Source organism: Mesoplodon densirostris, chromosome 10 (genome assembly GCF_025265405.1).
Source record: "Mesoplodon densirostris isolate mMesDen1 chromosome 10, mMesDen1 primary haplotype, whole genome shotgun sequence".
NCBI lineage: Eukaryota > Metazoa > Chordata > Mammalia > Artiodactyla > Ziphiidae > Mesoplodon > Mesoplodon densirostris.
This window is the reverse complement of record NC_082670.1, coordinates 61,002,940-61,023,799: the sequence shown is the minus strand read 5'-3', so window position 1 is coordinate 61,023,799 and position 20,860 is coordinate 61,002,940. Positions and strand designations below refer to the sequence as shown.

General features: G+C 36.8%; 1 protein-coding gene across 4 annotated transcripts in view; it reads right to left on the bottom strand.

Annotated features, from left to right (window-relative positions):
• Nucleotides 1–20,860, bottom strand: part of GOLGA4 (golgin A4) — a 111,696-nt gene that overhangs the window by 79,697 nt on the left and 11,139 nt on the right. For 3 of the 4 annotated variants that reach the window (XM_060109167.1, XM_060109168.1, XM_060109169.1), the window contains exons 2-4: nt 18,489–18,578; nt 6,361–6,459; nt 2,291–2,356 (exon numbers count right to left, since the gene is read on the bottom strand). In XM_060109167.1, coding sequence (XP_059965150.1) covers nt 2,291–2,356; nt 6,361–6,459; nt 18,489–18,578 — 255 coding nt within the window. The remainder of the gene's footprint in view (nt 1–2,290; nt 2,357–6,360; nt 6,460–18,488; nt 18,579–20,860) is intronic. The other variant, XM_060109170.1, reaches the window with a different exon arrangement.

Below are 20,860 nucleotides of genomic sequence, written 5' to 3'. Positions count from 1 at the left end.
CCGCTCCGCGGCATGTGGGATCTTCCCAGACCGGGGCACAAACCCGTATCTCCTGCATCAGCAGGCGGACTCTCAACCACTGCGCCACCAGGGAAGCCCACTTTTTATTGTTTTTACCAAAGTATAGTTGACTTACAATGTTATGTTCATTTCAGGCATAAAACATAGTAATTCGATATTTTTATAGATTACAAACCAAAGTTATTACAATATTACTGACTATATTCCCTGTGCTGTACATTACATCCCTGTAACTTATTTATTTTATAGCTGGAAGTTTGTACCTCTCAATCCCCTTCACCTATATCGCCATCCTCTCCACCCTCCTCAGCTCCGGCAACCACTAGTTTATTCTCATTTTGTTTTAATAGCATATAAACTTAAATGAGGCAATACATGGCAAAAAATTATAGTGGGGTAGACTGATGTTTTTGTCTATCTATGATAATCCCACTATCAATAACTAGCCACTGGTCTTTGGGCAAATAATTTAAAGTTTCATGCCTGATAGCTCATCTATACAGTAAGAGGGTAATACTAGATCCTAGATTCATCCTAAACTGCTAAAACACTAAAACTATGATCCAATAAAACTATTTCACAGCTTCTCAGATAAGGATGAATGCTCACACCTACCTGTTTTGCAAAATATATTTTTCTCTATTACATGGTGGCATACACTAATTATTTTCAAATATCTGAGTTTTATAAGTCTGTTTGAGGTAAAATGTCAACTACCTGCATTCCTTTGGAAATGAATGAAGAATCATTTTGATTAGCTGAATTTTATGTACTGCATTAAGCAATTTAAGAGTTAACTATTTAACAGAAAATTTTCTGAGATAGGTATACTGCACTTTTCTGCCTTCTTAAATAAGGACAGTGAGTAACCCTTTTTAATGACATCCCCACCACAATCATTACATTGTGTGCCAAAATCTATTGGTTTACAGAGGATGCTCTACCCAGTAGTAAGGGGGTCACGGGCAGCTACACTTTATAAACTCTTGGGCTTGCTTTTCACCATCTCTTCTACCTTGGTGTCAACTCTGATTTCCTGCTGCCCAACCACAGTAAGCATTCTACCCACTTTGGGGATACCCACTGTTCCTAATTTGCTAACAATAACCAACAACCAACTTGTCAGAAATTTGTATAAAAGTAAACAGTCTCTGAGTGAAGGTGTCTCCTTGTTATGAGAATTAAATGAGATCATATACATAAAATGCTTAACAATGCCTGACACACAGTAAACTCAATAAACACAATTAACTTCCTAAATATCACCCATGTTCATTCTTCACCTTAATTAAACTTAAATCTCTCCTGAATTTGATCATAAAGCTGGTTATCTAATTAATTCTAATTAATATTCCTTCAAGATCACTGGATCTGTCCAGTACCATTTAAATTGGTGCCTCCCAATATTTTACCCCTACCTCAAGGCACTAATAGAAAATGATTTATTTGTAGAGGACTTAGGGGATGCTGCTCAAGGCCCAGGGACATGGACTATGCCCAGAACCTGACCCGCCTCCCTGAAAAGAATGAGACTCTCAGCTCACAGGTAACCTGTTCATGGAGTTTGGAAAGCTAGACAATACTTTAGAATGTTTAACCTACATGATTTAGTTCAGAAATTGCCTATGTTCCTGCTCCAGGTTCACAGAATCAGAAATGTTATTGCTCTACACAGAGACTGTTGAGAATAGCCAGGTTAATGATAATAATAATCACTAAAGCCAAAGAAAATAAATGTTCATCTCAGACACTGCTATCATTAAGGTTTTTTTTAATGAATTTCTTTCTTTCTTTTTTGGAAGGAGTCAACAGAATGTTACATGAGCCCCACTCTCCAAATAACTTTTTAAAATCAAAGATAAACTAAATTCTCTAGTAGTAAGATATTCTGCCTTAGAACAAACTTTAAAAGAAATCCCATTTTCTTCACATCTCCCTTCCAGAATATGTAACTCAACATGTCTTTCAATATGATTTACTCCATAATCTTTTACTATAAAATCAGTCTTTTTTTCCGAAGTTTTCTCTTCAGTGCCATTAGTTTTTTAAATGAGTAATAATGGAATCTTACATGACTGATATATATATACATGTATTGCTTTCATTTTAAACTTTTTCCAAGAAACCATCAACAAACCTGGATTTACCATAGACAATGTATCAATGTGCAGACATCACTGTTTTAATGTAAAGTCAAATGCTAATAATACTGATTGACTGACATCCTAAAATGACTTGCTCTTTCTTTTAAGTAACATTAATAACGGACCTGAGGAGTTGTGGGTTCACTTCCATTAATACTGTCAGGAGATTTCATGGCTTGGATAGATGCAGTCTAAGAAAAAGAAAGAAACATTGTAAAGAAAGGATCAGAAAACTAAAATTTTAAAACTGTTAAGAACAAAGAAAGGCCAAGTACCAAAACCTATTAGATACATTTATCTGTTAAACAAAATTAGTAATTGTTCACTTATTAGAATTTTTCATGCAAGGCAAAACTAGTATGGTAAGTATTTTAGAAAATTCATTTTGCTATAATATCTGTAACTAAATAGCAAAGATTAGTATGCAGCCAAATTTATTTCAAGCTAATCACATACCTCTCCCCATTACTATCTCCCCAGCTTTTTCCCTCAATATGAAGTTAACATCAGGGATTCAATTAGCAAAACGCATTCAAGTAGAAAACTATCCAGAAAAAGTAACGTCAATTGTTCCTTACAGTAAAATAATATTTAAAGTTATTTGGGCTGAGCTCTGAAAAATATCTTGGTAACAAGAAATGGAAATGCCTCATTCATTTGAAGCCAGCAGTCTAAATGAAACTGTTATGACAATTTTCAGAAAAACTTATAATTAAAAATAATTTCTTCCACATATGAAAGCTTTTTGTTTTCTTTTGTTGGTATGACAAATGCTCCAAGTTACACAACATTCTACTGACTATATCATGCCGGTGTGAGTTCCATAATGGATGATATTCTTCGAGATTCAAAATTCTACATTGCATTCATAATACACCAAGTGTCTAACTAAAATTAAAGCTATAGAAGCAGCTCATGATAAAATAACTTCCATGTTTTAAACAAAAGCATTCAACCATATACTAGCCACTATGTTTCAGTAACTTGAAAGTACATTTCCCCTACAACTCTAGGGCTAACCAAGAAAGGGTCAAATATACGACTCTTCTTATTCTTAAATACAAGTGGAGAAGGCACTCAGCTTTGAAAAAGTGTTCTCAAATTTTTGAACTCTCATTAGGTATTTGATACTAAGAAATAATTTTAGGTGTGATAAATGTATTGTGGTTATATATTTTTAGTCTTTATCTTTTAGAAATATATACCAAAATATTTAGATAAGATATCTGAAATTTGCTTCAAATAATCCCACAGGAATGGGCAGAGGGTATCTGCACATGTGGGGAGGGTGGGAGTGGTGTGGTTAGGGAGGTATGGGGGGGTGGTAATAAGATGGCCATGACTTATTAATTGTTGACACTGGATAATGGATACTGGGGAAGCGGGAAGAAATCTTACGTGACTCATTACTATTTTCACTCTTGCAATACATTTGAATTTCTTCCTCATAAAAATTTAAATACCTTCTCCCTCTGACATAAAAAGTTATCAAATTTTATCAGTCCGAGACACTTCCTTAAAGTTACATAGGGGAGAACGGTTGGGGGAACATAGGAATTAACTTTTATCTTCCTGCTCTCTGTCATTTCAAAGAATTAGAAGTCATATACATGGCATATTATTTGTGTAGCATCATAATTAATGTTTTCCAGCCCTAAAAATATCCTACACTACACACTATAAAATAAAAAACATACTTCAGAGAAATCAGCAAGTCTCTCTGCCACGCAGTATACCGAAAAGTAAGTTACTGTTAAATTATGGAGAAAGCAAATGAAAGGGCTCCAAAAAATGTTTCGGTTAGGAAGAAGAGTGGCAAGAGAGTCCATATTCTATTTTAAGTAAATTACTTGACACGTGATTGTGGTCCATACAAAAAAAGCCATTCTACAATTGTCTGAAATATCACCCTACCAAACAAACAGCATAACATTTAAAAACTTTTCATCTCTGCATCTATTTCAATTTACTTGTTATACTATATATCTAAATAAATGCAAGACAGCTAAGGAAAGTACTGGCCTCTGTTACCATGTAAATCTATGTTAGGAATCTCTAGAAGCAAAATTAGAGATTTTATCACTACTTATAATGCCTTCTCCATTTCTGCCCAGCAAATTCTTATTTGTCTTTCAACTTTCAAATGCCCTTTATTTTGTGAAGCTGCATATGGCTGGCCTGAGGGGCTAACACATTTCCTATGCCTGTATTTTCTTCTATGAAGACTTAATTCCTTTGCATTGTTAAGTGTATTCTGACATCTTTGTCTCCATACTAAACTATAAACGCTCAGAGGGCAGGAACCCTACATTTTGCCTGACTGTAGTAGAGGCTCAGTAATTGCTTGTTAAATCTTTATACAGTTACTTCCTTCAGGGTAAGGAGCCTTCTTAAGGCCTCCCCCAAGAAAGAAGCCTAAAGAACTAGCTCAACACATGTCACTACTCAGTCACCAACACTTTCTCCTGGAGGCAATTCTTAGATAACAGGAAAACATTTCTAAAGTGCATTTAACTTAAAAGCACACACAGGTTCCCTGCCAGATTTGTCTTCAATTATGGTGTTTCGTGTATGTGTGTTTTGTTTTTTTGTTTGTTTGTTTTCAATTTTCAGCCACATTGCGTGGCTCACATGATCTTAGTTCCCCGACCAGGGACCGAACCCCATCCCCAGAGCAGTGAAAGCGCTGAGTCCTAACCACTGGACCGCCAGGGAATTCCCTTCAATTACGTTTTGTTCAATCTTTCAACAACTACTTTTGACTACCGAGCACTAAGGATACAGCAACTTTTAGAATTTGGGGTAAAGAGATGCATTTTTCAAAATACTGAATTAAGGAAAAGTCAGCAGTTGGTGAAATAAAATAATGAATTAGACACTCACTAAATTTTTATTCTACTATAGGTTATGCTATGGTTTTATGTGAGGAGAAATAAGTTTTTATCTGAACAAAACAAAATTTAAATAAGATTAATGTAGACTTTCAGCCTACTTAAATTATTTTAAATAGTTCTAAAGCCTCCATTATAAAATTATTAGCATTTTTCACAGTAGGATAGGCACTCAATACAAATCATTTTATGCTCTAACGGAAGTGGGCCTGAGAGAAGCTCTTTTTTGTTGTGGTTTTTTAAGGCTCTGTTACTACTACATGAAGTGTAATATCCTTTTATGTTTTTAAAATAAGTTGGTAAGTTATCTCTAACTGGGACTCCTGTCTCCCTCTCAAACCAGTACTGAAAACAGTGAGGTGTTACTTGTAGCCAGAACCAAGGAGAGACCACTACACCTGAGAGCCAAGCTAAGGCATTATGAGAACTCTGAGCTGCTTCCTTTTCTAAAACCAAGTTTAGAATGTAATATAAGATTGATACTGGCCATATGCAGACCAAGTCTTTACTGGCTGCATGGATAAATACAGAAGTGTTCTAACTTCATTACTAGCCACTTAATAAATTAAACCAATTCTCGCTGTTTAAAAAAACCTCAATCCCAGTTCAGTCGGTGTCCATTCTAACAACAAGAGCATCCTTACTAGGCAATCAAACATCTCTAAGTTTTAATTTGCTAAATTAAGAACTCAGATACTTTATGAAGAAAGTCTACTTTCCCCAAGTGAAATTATCAATATATACAAGATTCAAAATTGTATGAATTCAGTCAGTTGAAAAATAAAGAGGTAACTATTTCCTTTCAAATGCTTAATACACAGAAAACTGGTACTCTCCCAAAATAAGATGCAATTACTTGTTACAGTAGACTCCACCTGCCTACTCAATGTTGTTTAATTATGGATTTACATACAATGCATTTTTCTTTCCTAAAAATGTGAGTCACATCTCAAAATATTCTTGGCCTCCTACCAACAGAGATTCCTAGCAATGCCTACCTCTTTTAGTTAACGAGCAAACATTCCCTAGGGAGAAAACTTAAGAGTTTAGACCAAGTGAAAGTATTCTTCACTACATTAATGAAAACAGTGTTATTTTGTTGCTGTTAAAAAGCTAGCAGAAAACACACCAGCCATCAGAATTCAGCAATTGACTCTCTGATTTTTTAGAGGGAGGTTAGCAACAGGGCACTGAAGATGCTTTGAGAGATGGTAAGTGACAAGCAATGTGAGATGTGCTTCTAGAATTACCAAATTACTTTGCTTCCCCACAAAGGGAATGCAGAAAGCGGTGGAAGGACTCACCACACCATCAGTCTGGGTTTTAGGCTGCTTGGAGGAATCCAAAGCAAAGATAGTATACTCAGAGAGAAAAGCAGGCTCTGCTATCATCCCGGCTAGGAGCTGTCTCATTCAGTGTAATGAGCAGAGGTATAAAAATAAAACAAAGGATGAAAGACAAATCATAAGGGCATGTTGCCAAGTGTTCCCACCGCACAGCACACACAACGCTATAATGGCCTTGTGCTACCACCACTGCTGCCACCCATCACTCCACCCACAGAAATAGTAAGCTGCTGGGAAAGGCCAGGAAGGGAGATGAGGTGAGCTGTTTTGGATCTCAAAACTCAACTTTAAACAACTTGCTTATTGGCATACAAATGATATATGCAACAGGCACCACAGCACATCTGGCAATTCAGTATGAGAGCCTATACCAGTAAGAACAATACATGGTAAAGAACACAAAGCCTTAGTATAACAAATATTGAGCCACTCATTTTTATATATTCAAAAAGACAGCATGGAAATTTATGGGGAGTATAAACACATAAAACTTGAAATCATCAGTTATTTCTACTTATATACAAATACAGTTTTCTCCAATACCTACAGAAGAAACTTTTGAAACAAACTTATAATAAGTTTTAAGGATAAATTCTATTATACTAGGTCTTTTGATATATATTCTCTTCTGAGCTTCAATTTTCTTTCAGAACCTGTATACTATACACCAAAATACTAGCTATCATGAATTAGATGTATAAGAAATTATAATTAAAATGAACTTTTTCATGGTGGGGGTTACACAAACATACATATGTAATAAAACTGCATAAAACTACACACACACACACACACACAAAAAAAAACAGGTGAAATCTGAATAAGCTCTGTGATGTCAGAGAGGTTACCAATGTCAATTTCCTTGTTTTGATAGTGTACTATAGTTATGTAAGATGTTACCTTTGGGAGAAACTGGATAAAGGGTACACAGAGCCTCCCTAAGAAGAAATTTTTTAACCTCCCATGAATCCGATTATTTCAAAATAAATACTTTAAAAAACAAAAGTTTTGCAACATTAACTTAGCTGTTAATGTATATTATATAATATATAATGAAGAATTATGTCATAAAATAAATGTCTGCAAAAGTTTAAAAACTTACACTTTTCATCTCAGTGCTCTAGAGTTATGGATAACGACTAGAGCCTTCACTAACTCTTCATCTGGTCCTACATTAGAGGCCACCTTACAGATGAGACAATTTTTTTTTTTAAGTCTTTTTTGGTTATGTTAGTAACTGGTACTCTTTGGGTAGGATTCAAGAATTGATCTTACACTAAACCCTAAAATTTAGTGTCAGTAGTATACTAAAATACACTAGATGCCTCTTTGGCTCTAGGGTATCTTATAAAGTTTCCACTCCTGCTGAAAATCTTACTCTCCCGGAAACTCAGAAAAGTCATCTTTTGAGTGGATGTTATCTTAAGTTAAACGCTATACAAATTCACTCTTCTTAGGCTTCCAAAGTTAATTTTTGAAATGAAGTCATTCTTCATATCACATAAGAAATAATTTAAAATTTCACAGTTAAGAGTAGATTTGGGGCTTCCCTCGTGGCTGAGTGGTTAAGAATCCGCCTGTCAATGCAGGGGACACGGGTTCGAGCCCTGGTCCAGGAAGATCCCACATGCCGTGGAGCAACTAAGCCTGTGCGCCACAACTACTGAGCCTGAGCTCTAGAGCTTGCAAGTCACAACTACTGAGCCCAAGTGCTGCAACTACTGAAGCCTGCACGCCTAGAGCCCATGCTCCACAAGAGAAGCCACCATAATGAGGAGCCCGCACACCGCAATGAAGAGTAGCTGCACTCTGCTCTCCGCTCACTGCAACTAGAGAAAGCCTGCGCGCAGCAACGAAGACCCAACACAGCCAAAAATAAAAATAAATAAAATAAATTAATTAAAATTTTTAAAAAATTTGGAATTTTAAGAGAAAAACACAAAAGCTGTATAGAAACCAGTATAGAAACACATGCTGACCAAACATTTCAAAAGAAGGTGCTACCAAACGATTTACATTCCATGCCATAGCCCAAGTAAAAAAGCAAAGTATGTCGAAATTAGTTTCCATTGACAGCTATTTCAAAGCCTAAGGAGGCTTCCTCCCCACTTGTGGTCCTTGTCATTTGCTTCTTATGCCTATCAAAGTCTCCCAAGATTCAGTTCTCAAATATCCTCAATAAGTCTGTCTCAACTCTTTCAAACTTCATTGAAATTCTAATTCAAATCTGCTAAGAATTTAATTCGCCTCTTCTGTGTGGTCCCATCAGTTGAACTAACACTGACTAAAGTTTTATGTATCTCAACATTCATGACCACTACCTAAAACTCCTATCAGATATGTGTTGAAAGCTTTCAATCTATCCTCCATGTCTCTTACTCTTAGATAATTATCTATCTCTATCTCTGTGTTTTTGGTGGGATTACTCAGTATTCTTTTCAAACTCCCTAATTTTCCCTTGAACTGGGACCAGTCTGAGTTTTATTCTGATTTACATTCTTATATCATTCTTTTTTATTTCCAGGATTTCTAATTGGTTCTTTTTCATATCTATCTAATCTATTTTTTGGCCTGTTTTTTCCCCACAATTCTCTGTTCTTTTTAAGAAAACTATTACTTCATTTATCCTACTGAAAATACTTGTTTCAAAGTCTTATCCAGACTGCCCTTTGTTTTTTTTTGTTTTTGCAGTACGCGGGCCTCTCACTGTTGTGGCCTCTCCCGCTGCGGAGCACCGGCTGCGGACGCGCAGGTTCAGCGGCCATGGCTCACGGGCCCAGCCGCTCCGCGGCATGTGAGATCTTCCCGGACTGGGGCACGAACCCATGTCCCCTGCATCGGCAGGCAGACTCTCAACCACTGCGCCACCAGGGAAGCCCCAGACTGCCCTTTTAATTATTCTAATTTCACCTGGAATAAATTGATATCCCAATTCCGATTTTTATTGGCCGTCTTCTTAGCATTTATTTTAGCATTTTCATTTACAGGTTTATTTTGAGGAAGGTATTTTCCTTCTCCTTCCTCCTGTGCTCATCCCTCCTTATCCAGTCAGTCTGATTCCCTGGGCCCCAGTTTGGGTTTCCTGCCCTATCACAACACAGAGGTTACCACAGACTCAGTCACTAAGTGGATGCGAGGTTTGGTTCAGTTGTTGGTCACGAAGCCTCCCTAGAGACAGCAGCTTCTCACAATGGGCCACAGAGAGCTCTATGCATCAGCTGGGAAACGCTTTTTTCAACCTCCTTTCACCAGTGCCATGAGCCCCACCTTAGCCTCTGGCGTGCAGCACTCAATCAAACTCTGGCAGCACAGAACCCTCCTAGTCCTTCTCAACCAGAGTTCAAAGAGAAAATTAAGTCCTAATGCCAGCGGAAAAGCATCTGCTACCTAGCATCCACTATATGTAATGAATTAATATGTCTCCTATGTACTAATGCACCTCCTATTAGGAGAGGGACCCTAAAAAGTTTAGTATCTTTTAGTATATCTGCCTTGAAGAGAAGAGGTCCTGTTTCTATCTTCCCAGACACTGTTATATATAGCTGTTAGTAGCAACACTTACTTTTTTGAGTCAAATTCACTTCCTTCTTATTTGCAATAATGTGTACCTTAAGAAGTACACAATATACTCAGCAGAAGATACAAGAAAAAAACTGCCTATAGTAGCAGCCATTAAACAAAAAAGATAGCAAAAAAGGACTGATGAACACTGAAAAGACCAAAGCTATATAAAGATGGTAAAAAACACATATCAGGCCAGAAAACCAGGAAAGTAACAAAACAGATTCAAGTAATTTCTGCTAAGTCCCAGGGCATCTGGGACTTGAGAAAAATAAGTCATCAAAGATCAGCTTGCCACTCCAATCCTGAGAATGCTCACTACACTCATCAAGAAAGTGGAATCAAACACTGGTTCATATTTTGTTTGACAGAGTAAAATAAAAAGAGAGAAGATTCATATTATATTACTAATATCAGGAATAAAAGAGGAAAAATTACTACTGCATTTACAGAAATAAAAAGGATTATAAGGCAATGCTACGAACAACTGTATGCCAACAAACTGGACAACATGGATAACACAGACAAATTCCTAGACAGACACATACTACTAAAACTGATGCAGGGAGGAACAGAAAATATCAACAGAACTATAAAAAATGAAGAGATTGAATTAGTGATCAAAACACTTCTCACAAAGAAAAGCCCAGGATCAGATGGCTTCATTGGTAAATTATACCAAACATTTAAAGAACTAATACTAATCTTCAAAGTTTTCCCACAAAATACAAGAGGGAACACTTCCCAACGCATTTTATAAGGCCAAAATTTCCTGACACCAAAACCAGACATCACACACACACACAAAAGAAAACTGCAGACCAACATCTCTTATGAATATAGACACAAAAATCCTCAAAAAAAAAAAAAACTAGCAAATCAAATCCAGCCATTTAAAATTACACACCATGAACAAGTGGAATTTATCCTATACAGGGCTGGTTTAATATCCAAAACCAATTAATATAACACATCGTATCAACAGAGTAAAACAAAGCCACAATGTCAATCTCAAGATGCAAAGAAAGCATCTGACAAAATCCAACACTGCTTCATGCTAAGAACATTCAACAAACTAGGAACAGAAGGGGACTTCTTCAACATGAGAAAGGGAATCTATTAAACACCAAGGCTAGTATCATACTTAATGACAAAAAGACTGAATGCCTTTTCCCTAAGATCAGGAATGAGAGACAAGCATGTCTGCTCTCACCATTTCTATTCAACTGGAGGTTCTAGCCAGGAAAATTAGGCAAGAAAATGTAATAAAAGGCAGCCAGATTAAAGGAAGATGTAAAACTACCTCTATTTGCAGATGACTTGATCTTGTACAAAGAAGAAACTAAGTAATCCACGAAAGAATGATTAGAACTACGAAATGAGTTCAGCAAGGTTACAGGATAACAAGATTAATTTATAAAAATCCAATTTTATTTCTGTAGAATAACAAGAAAACTGAAAATGAAATTCAGAAAACAATTCAACTTATATTAACATTAAAAAGAAAAAAATATCTGGGAATAAATTTAACAAAAGTAGTACAAAAAACTTAAACTCTGAAAACAATAAAATTTTTTTGAAAGAAATTAAAGAAGACCTAAATAAATGGAGGAGGAGAAGGAAAAGAAAGGAGCAAGAAGAGAAGATAGAAAGTTTCCAATTTATTAAACCCCTCTCCTTACAAATAGAGTCAGAGAAAATGTTAATAAAATGAGTATCAGAGAACAACGGTATATTAAAAATGCACTCTGACCAGCAGAGTTGATTTAAGGAATGAATGACTGGATTAATATTAGGAAACCTATTAATATAATTCATGTCCTATCATTAGATCAAAAGAAAAAATATGAGAGTTGAATAGATACCAAAGACAATCTAACAGGCATGGCTTTTCCTTTGATTAACTGACAGAGGGTAAGTAGGTTATAATCTAACATCTAACAACAAAAGAAAGCATATCCAGCTTTGAAAGCCAATTCATTTAGGGGCAAAATTAATTCCAAACTTAGGAAGAAACATTTATCACCCATTATTTTGAAGATACTTCTTAATAATTCCTAAAGAACGATGCCTTTAGAAGCCCTGAAACAAAGAATAATTTCCAAAAAACCGAACAAAATTCAAAAAAAGAATTGTCCAAATCTGAGAGTATCAAGAATCCCTGTTAGGGGTCATCACACGGAGTGTGAAAATTGACTTGGAAATACAAAGACAACCACTAAGGTAAGAGGCAGCATTTTGCTGCTGAAAAATATCTCAGATTAAGAGAATAAGAAAGAAAAAGGGACACCTTTCTTGAAGCTTGGGAAAGCACCTACTCCAAAGCAGCCTGACACTTCATTGTTTCTTTCCCCACAATGTCACTCTTAATACAAAATGCAGTGTCCATGCTGTTCAAGAGCTGGTGAGTACAGAAGCCTTTTCTTTTCTGTATAATAACGATCTTTTGTATGTGATACACAAATTATGAGTATTTTCATACTTCTGAATTCACTTGCCTTCACAAGAACCCTGTGAGAGTATATATTCATTTCACTACAATTTGAAGTTGAGAGAGCTGAGGCTCTGTGAAGTTAAAGAAAGCTGCCTAAAGCCACACAGCAGGTAAGGGATGGAATCCTGTGACCCTTCTACTACACCAGGCTCTCTCTCTGCATGTAGGGAAGCAAAAAAAGCATACAGTATATATGAACAGACATCTACTAAACAGAACAGAATCCATTGATTAACTACAATAGTTTATTTCTTTCTATGCATTTTTTAGTCAAAATACATATATAAAAATAAACCGATCTCTAAAGTTTAATTTTAAAATAATATGAAAAATTTGAACAGATGAGTTCCCAGGGAAAGAATGGACATGCCTACTTTGACCCCCAATCTATGAGGAAGTGCCTCCACAAGACAGCAAACTAGAGAACAGGGTAGCAGGGAAAGTGAAAATATCATTCCTTCGAAAGTTCAGCAGGCAAAGATGGCGCAATAACATCCCTAGGGCCCCAATCCGCATAATGGTCCATCTGTTTCCCTCCCCTCGTGAGGGGACCTACGCAGGGTAAGTGGAGCAGCCCTTCCCGTCTTCCGTGGCTGCCCCAGTAACAACTTAGTAAGCACCTACCACATGCACGGCACCACGTGAGGAGAGTTACCTGCTGTACTACTGGTAATCCCCACACCACCACAAGGAAGGCATTATTATTGCCATCTTACACATGAGAAAACCTCAGTCACTGAAAAGTCAACCTTCAAAGATCCTTCAGCCAGCAAATCCAGATGACTCCAAAAACCAACCCCTTCTCACTAGTCTATTCCAGATCTTACTCCAAACAAATAAACATATTCTCATTCTCTTAGAAAAATCATTAGACTCGGCCATAAAAAGGAATGAAGTAGTGATACATGCTGCAATATAGATGAACCTTGAAAACATGATGCTAAGTGAAAGAAGCCAGATGCAAAAAGTCACATATTGTGTGATTTCATTTAAATGAAATATCTAAAATAGGTAAATCCATACAGTAGGTAAGCAAATTAGTGGTGGCTGGGGAAAAGGGAGAATGGGAGTGACTGCTTCATGAGTAGGGGGTTTCCTTTTAGGGTAATGAAAATATCATGGAACTAGACAAATATGATGGATGCACAACATTGTGAATGTACTAAATACCACCTAATTGTTCACTTTAAAATGGTAAATTTTATGTTATAGGAATTTTTTCTCAGTTAAAAAAAAAATCGGAGTGGAGCAGAGGGCAGGAGGACAGTTAGTGTCATTTGCCTAGTTAGCCTTTTACATGATGCCACACTACATATTGCTCAAAGGCACCCCGCTCTAGAGGCAAAAAAGATTCATCTCAAGCAACACAAAGGGGAAGGGAGCCCTGTGATGACGGTACTGAGGCTGTGCCTAGGATCCCCAGGAGAGAGTACCAGGTCAACTGGACAGATCAGCCATCTGTGCAGGATGAAAGAGCGCCAGAGAGCCGCAGACCTCAGGGTCAGTGCACATCACCCTACTCTCCTTTGCCTTTAATGTCTACAATCATATAGATGATTTTTTACAGCCCTATAAGGAAGCCTGAGACACTGCAATCAAAGACAGACTTACTTAGATTTACATATAATATTTACTAATATGGGAAAATAGACATTAGGATTTTCAGCAATAGCTGAAAAAAGGTAAAACATTTAACTGATGGAAATTAACTTAATTTCAACTTAATGAAACCATTCTACTTCCCAAGCATTCTAGATTGCATAGACTTTACTGTACCTACTGGAGAGATGGGACAAATATTTATAATTTGAATTAAACTTCCACATTTTGCTAAAAAGAAACTTAAAACTAAAAGTGAGGATCCCACCACTGACAGAGTATCTTCCATCTTAGAGGTTTAACAAGATGAAAAACCTGGGGCGGGGGGTGGGGGTGGCGTGCAGCATGGTGACTAACAATGTTTTTCTTTTTCTTGCAACAGGAAAAAAAATTATATTTTCATTGACTTGTTTTGTAAATCTGGATTTTTACATTAGGTTAAGATGATACATCTGTATTTACCATTTACCTTAAGGTGGATTATGGTACAAGATGGATCTGTCTTAGACTTTATCTACCAAGCTTTTTTCTTTTTTTTAACATCTTTACTGGAGTATAATTGCTTTACAATGGTGTGTCAGTTTCTGCTGTATAACAAGGTGAATCAGCTATACATATACATATATCCCCACATCTCCTCCCTCTTTCATCTCCCTCCCACCCACCCTATCCTACCCCTCTAGGTGGACACAAAGCACTGAGCTGATCTCCCTGTGCTATGCGGCTGCTTCCCACTAGCTATCTATTTTACATTTAGTAGTGTATATAAGTCCATCCCACTCTCTCACTTTGTCCCAGCTTACCCTTCCCCCTCCTCATGTCCTCAGGTCCATTCTCTATAACAAGATAATTTTATGTAATGTCCTTTAATCTATAAGTTAATCATGAAATTTAAAAGTCCTTTATTTACTGTAAAATAAGTTGAACTAAAGTTTACATTTCACTCTGTGGTCAAAAATATCTTTTAGAGTTGTTAGAAAATGCTTAACAAGCAAGGAGACGGGGCTTCCCTGGTGGTGCAGTGGTTGAGAATCTGCCTGCCAATACAGGGGACACGGGTTCGAGCCCTGGTCTGGGAGGGTCCCACGTGCTGCGGAGCAAATGGGCCCATGAGCCACAACTACTGAGCCTGCGCGTCTGGAGCCTGTGCTCCGCAGCAAGAGAGGCCGCGATAGTGAGAGGCCCGCGCACCGCGATGAAGAGTGGCCCCCACTTGCCGCAGCTGGGGAAAGCCCTCGCACAGAAGCGAAGACCCAACACAGCCATAAATTAATTAATTAATTAATTAATTAATTTTTAAAAAGCAAGGAGACGAAGTGATGATACTGCTTTGGCTTTCAATCAGAAACCATTTCTTAAACTATACCTATAAGCACAGGACCTTTAGTATTGAAATTTGGGAAGAAATAAAAACTAACCTTTAGCTTACTTAGCCTGCTGTAAAAGAATGCTCAAACCATCCCTTTCAGAAAGGATTATTTTGTAAAGATATATTCAATTTTAATGTTTTAAAGCATCCTAGATAAATCTTTTTTAAAAAAGCAATAGTAGCAATCAACAAGTTGTCTTCAAGGTTTCTACTATATTATATGTAAACCAATATACCATAACATCAATCAATATAGTAAGTGTAGGAATGATGCCATTAACACTGACTGCAAAAAGTGTTTTCACTACTCAGTACTGCAGCTTTCATTCCAACTGGTTACACATATACACTAAGTTCAACAACATTAAACTTGAAATCATAAAGTTAAAGAATTGCAATATTGCAAATAATGCATAAGAAAATAAGATCTCAAAGAAAGTATGCATATACTTTATACTCTTATGTACTTTGTCAGATCATTTAAATATATAAACCAAGGACACAGTATATATGCCATTAACTTTGAATGCAAAAACTACTATGAAGTTTTTAAGTTTATTTTGCTATCAACATCTATTAAATAAAGGTTTCTTAAAATTATGTTTTAAAATAACATCAAGGAAGTTTGGAAAAATCTTTCAAATTTTTTAATTTGCATACACCCTATGACCCAGCAATCCCACTCTTAGAAATCTATCCTAAAGAATAACAGCATTATAACTTATGCATTATGTAAAATGCTCAGTCCAGTACTACTTATAATACTGAAAAAATTATAAAATTTGACTCATAATATTGAGACTTTTCCCTAACTAATCTATAGAGTCAATGCAATCCCAATAAAAATCTCTACAGGTTTGTTTCTTTGTTGTCAGTGCTATATTTTATTTTGTTTTGTTTTGAGTTTGTTTTGTACGACTTGAAAATCTGATTCTAAAATTTACATGGAATTATATGGAAAGGTACAAGAATTACTAAGACATTCAAGAAGAACAAGGTAGGAGTGCTATGGACTGCATATGTCCCCCAAAATTCATATATTGAAGCCTTAACCCCCAAGGATATTTAGTGATGGTATTTGGAGGCGGAGCCTTTGGGAGGTAATTAGAGTTAGATGAGGTAATGAGGGAAGGGCCCTCATGATGGGATTACTGTCCTTATAAAAGAGAAAGATACAAGAGAGCTGCCTCCCCACTCTTCCATCTCTCCCTAGGTGCATGCAACAAAGAAAGGCCACGCTAGGACATCATGAGATGACAGCTGTGTGCAAATCAGGAAGAGGGCCCTCACCAGATACTGAATCTGTTGGCATCTTGATCCTGGACTGCCCAGCCTCCAGAACGCTTGAGAAATAAATGTCTGTTGCTTAAGCCACCCAGTCTATGGAATTCTGGTTTTAAAACTAAGACAGGGAAGACCTACTCTAATGAGGGCAAGATTTAACATAAAACTATAGTTATGAAGACAGTGTGGGATCAGATCAAAGACAAAGCAAATGACAGAACAGAAACAAGAGTCCAGAAATCCACTCAAATATGGACACTTAGTTTCTGAAAAAAAGGTAGCGCAGTACAGCAGTATGGAAAGAATGGAACGACTGGATAGCTATGTGGGGAGGGGGGCGGTGGTGAAACTTGATCCCTACCTCACACCATATTGAAAAAAATTTTCTCCAAATGGAGTATAGATCCAAATGTGAAAGGTAAAACAGGATAATAATGGGAAATACTCTGAAGGGCAAGAAAAGAATACTAAAAAATGAAAAACACTGGCCATAAAATAAAATATTGATAAACTGGAATGTATTAAAACTAAGAACTTCTGTTCAAAAGACACCATTAAGAGAGTAAAAGGCAAGCCACAGAGTGGAAGCAGATATTTGCAAGGCATGTACCCAATAAAAAATTCCTATCCACACTATATAAAAAAGAACTCCTACAAATCAATAAGACAAAGATAAACCAATAGAAAAATGAGCAAGAGACTTAAGTAAGCACTTCGCAAAAGAAGTTATCAGTACACAGACGAAAAGTGATCAATCTTATTAGTCATCAGCGAAACGCAAATTAAAACTACAATAAGAGAACATTACACACCCACCAGAATGGCTGAAATTAAAGACTAGCAAGGATATAGAGCAACAAGAACTTTCATAAACTCCTGGTCGGAAGGTAAAATTCTACAACTATTCTGAAAAACAATGGGCATTATCTTCTAAAGTGGTAAAACTATGTATACCCTTTAACCCAGTGATTCTACTCCTAAGTACATAGCAAAAGAAATGCAGGTACATGTGTAGCAAAAGAAATATACAATAATGTTCACAGCACCATAATTCATAATAGCCAAAAACTAGACAACCCAAAGGTTTAACTATAAGGTTTACAACAGAAAGCATATTTAAGTGGTACTATAAAAATTAAAAAAGTTTAAAAAAAGAAGGAAGCAAATATCAAGAAGTCAGGATGATGGTACTCTTCTGTGGGGAAGGGAAGCAGCACTCTAGTGCTGGCAGTGTTCCTTTTCTTGACCTGGGTGGTGGTCACACAGGGATTCACTTCATAATAATTCACTGATTTATGCATTTATTTTTTATCCTTTTTTCTTTTACCCTCTTTTTACCCTGATTTCTGTACTTATGTTTTACTTGCATGACTCATATAATCCTTCACAGAAAGAAAAAAAGTTGGAAAAAAATCTAATCTGAGTTATAGTGCCAGCTCCAAGTCACATGGAATTAGGAGTTACTTCACAGTTTCCAATCACTAGCTTGAAAATATAGGACTTCTCCCCACATAATGCTATGCTGAACAAATTGTTATCAAATCATTCTGAAAATTTCAAATATTAAAGGCAAAGTATATTATCCTCTCAAATTAAGATATTCAAAGAAAACACACTTTACAAAAGCAACACTACTATTTGAAAACAAAAATTGTTACTAAAATAAAAACAATACCTAGGAATTACATAATTTCCCATTTTGTTATCAACAGTAGCATTACATTTTAAATTAATAAGCTTCTTGTAAAAGATTTATTGAAGAAGAAATTCCAAACTTACCTCTCTATTGGGTGTACCTTCATCAAGCTGCTCTGTAAGTGAAGACGTCCTGCTCCTGGTTCTCGTTGGCGTTGAAGAATTGGAGGAAGCCTAGATTTAAAAATTATTGCACAAATTAGAAAGACTACATTGACGAGTGCACTATGTACTAGGTAGTCCTTCTCACAGTCCATGCCCAAAGAACCCAGTGAAAGGAAGGAAAAGAGCAAATACATGAAAAACAGAAAAGGATAACTGAAACATAATCAACTAGCAGACCCAGGCTACCTACTGGGTCCTTGGTCTGATTCTGCCACCAACTAGAACTATGATCTTAGCTAAATTAACATTTTGAGGGCTAAAATTAACCTCAAAAATAAGGTCATGATGATAACATAAAATGATAACATTAGGACTTCCCTGGTGGCGCAGTGGTTAAGAATCCTCCTGCCAATGCAGGGGACACGGGTTCGAGCCCTGGTCCAGGAAGATCCCACATGCCGTGGAGCAACTAAGCCCGTGAGCCACAACTACTGAGCCTGCGTGCCACAACTACTGAAGCCCGCACACCTAGAGCCCGTGCTCCGCAACAAGAGAAGCCACCGCGATGAGAAGCCCGCATACTGCAAAGAAGAGCAGCCCCCGCTCACCACAACTAGAGAAAGCAACGAAGACCCAATGCAGCCAAAAATAAATAAATAAAATTGTATTTAAAAGATGATAACATTAGGGGAAACTGAAACCAGGTGAGAAGTATATGAAATCCCTCTGTACTATCTTTGCAACTTTCCTATAAATCAAAATTATTCCAAAATTAAAAGTTCATTAAAAAATAAGGTTGTCAATTCAATCTTTGAAGTGCCATCCAGCTCTAATATTCAATATAATGAACTGCACAGGTAAACATCTCTCTAGTCAAGGGCTGTGCTTTGAGAACACCATGCACACCATAGCCCAATACTGAGATGCCAGCCCATTTGTTCTGTAAAGGAACACATGAGTCCTATACAGAAACCCACAGGAGAAAGGGCCCCAAATTTAAACTAGGAGTCTGAGGTGTACTCTAAGGTGAGCTAAAAACAGTCCAAAAAGTATAAAACCAAAACTTCAAGACCCCCCCATCACCCATAACAAGACAGATCCTAACTCATCTCCACAAAGAAATGTCTCAATGTCTTACCCTTCTGTAGTCTGTAGAGCACTACCTAAAAAGGCATTTAATAAATATTTGTTAAATAAATGATTGAATGAACAAATGCAGCCCTAATCTGTAAAGTCAGTACATACTGCTGTGGCTATGCTAGAACAGAGAGGTCACGAGGAATGTTGCACACACATACACACACTCTACACACACATATACATATTCAGTTTACAATAAGTCTAAAATTTCTAATCAAGACAAATGCTCAATAAACGGTGCTGGGACAAATGGCCATCCATATGGGGGAGCAATATCAATCAGATCCTCACTTCATACTTAAGCTATATTAAAGATTTAAATGATTTTTAATTGAAATGTAAGAGAAAATATGAGAGTCTATTTCTATCATCTCTGAATGGGAAAGAGATTTTTATGTCAGAAGCAGAAATCAAAAGGAATAGTTTAACTGGGAGGAGGGGAAAACATCAACAAAACGTGACAAAGTTTAATAACCTTTTTTTCTAAACAGCTCTTGTAAGTGCTTGTAAGTCAGAATTCAGAAAACTCACCATCCCAGTCTTCTGTTCATCTAGGGCAGGTGATCTGAAATCCACCAATGAACATACCCACACGAGAGCCTGAGTCATAAGTGGGTAATATGAGAAAACAGACATGCAAAATTAATACAGTTCATCAGCTGGTGAACATGGAGACACGGAGCTTCATGCAGTCGTTCACAAGAGCTGTCCAGTGCAAGATGCAATGCTGCCAAACTGAGGCGGCTGCAACATTCTTATTATTAGTGCAGCCCCCCAAGTGTGGCTGAGCACAGCGATCAGCCCAGACTTTCAGGCCCTCCTGAAAATTCTGTAAGTCACCAACTATTCATTAATAGACCCCTTTTCTGCTTAACTAGCTAGACTGAGTTCTGTTGCTTACAGCGTAGAATTCCAGCACACACATACCTTCTAAAAGATGAACCAGAAAAATCAACATGTGACAGAAGGAATTAGCTATGTGCAGCAGTTACCTTAGGGGATAAGATATCCCTTCTCAATCAAGATAAAACAGAAACAGTAAGGCCTTAAAATTTTAAGCAACAAAATGGTTGAATGTGAAATAAAGCTGAAGCTTATCAATGTTTTAAATGTCTAGAAAATGTATGAAGCCAACATTGTGCTTAGAAAATGGGAAGGGAAAGCAGTTACTGGACAGTGTTTACCCAGGACTGAAACAAAAATCCCAAGTA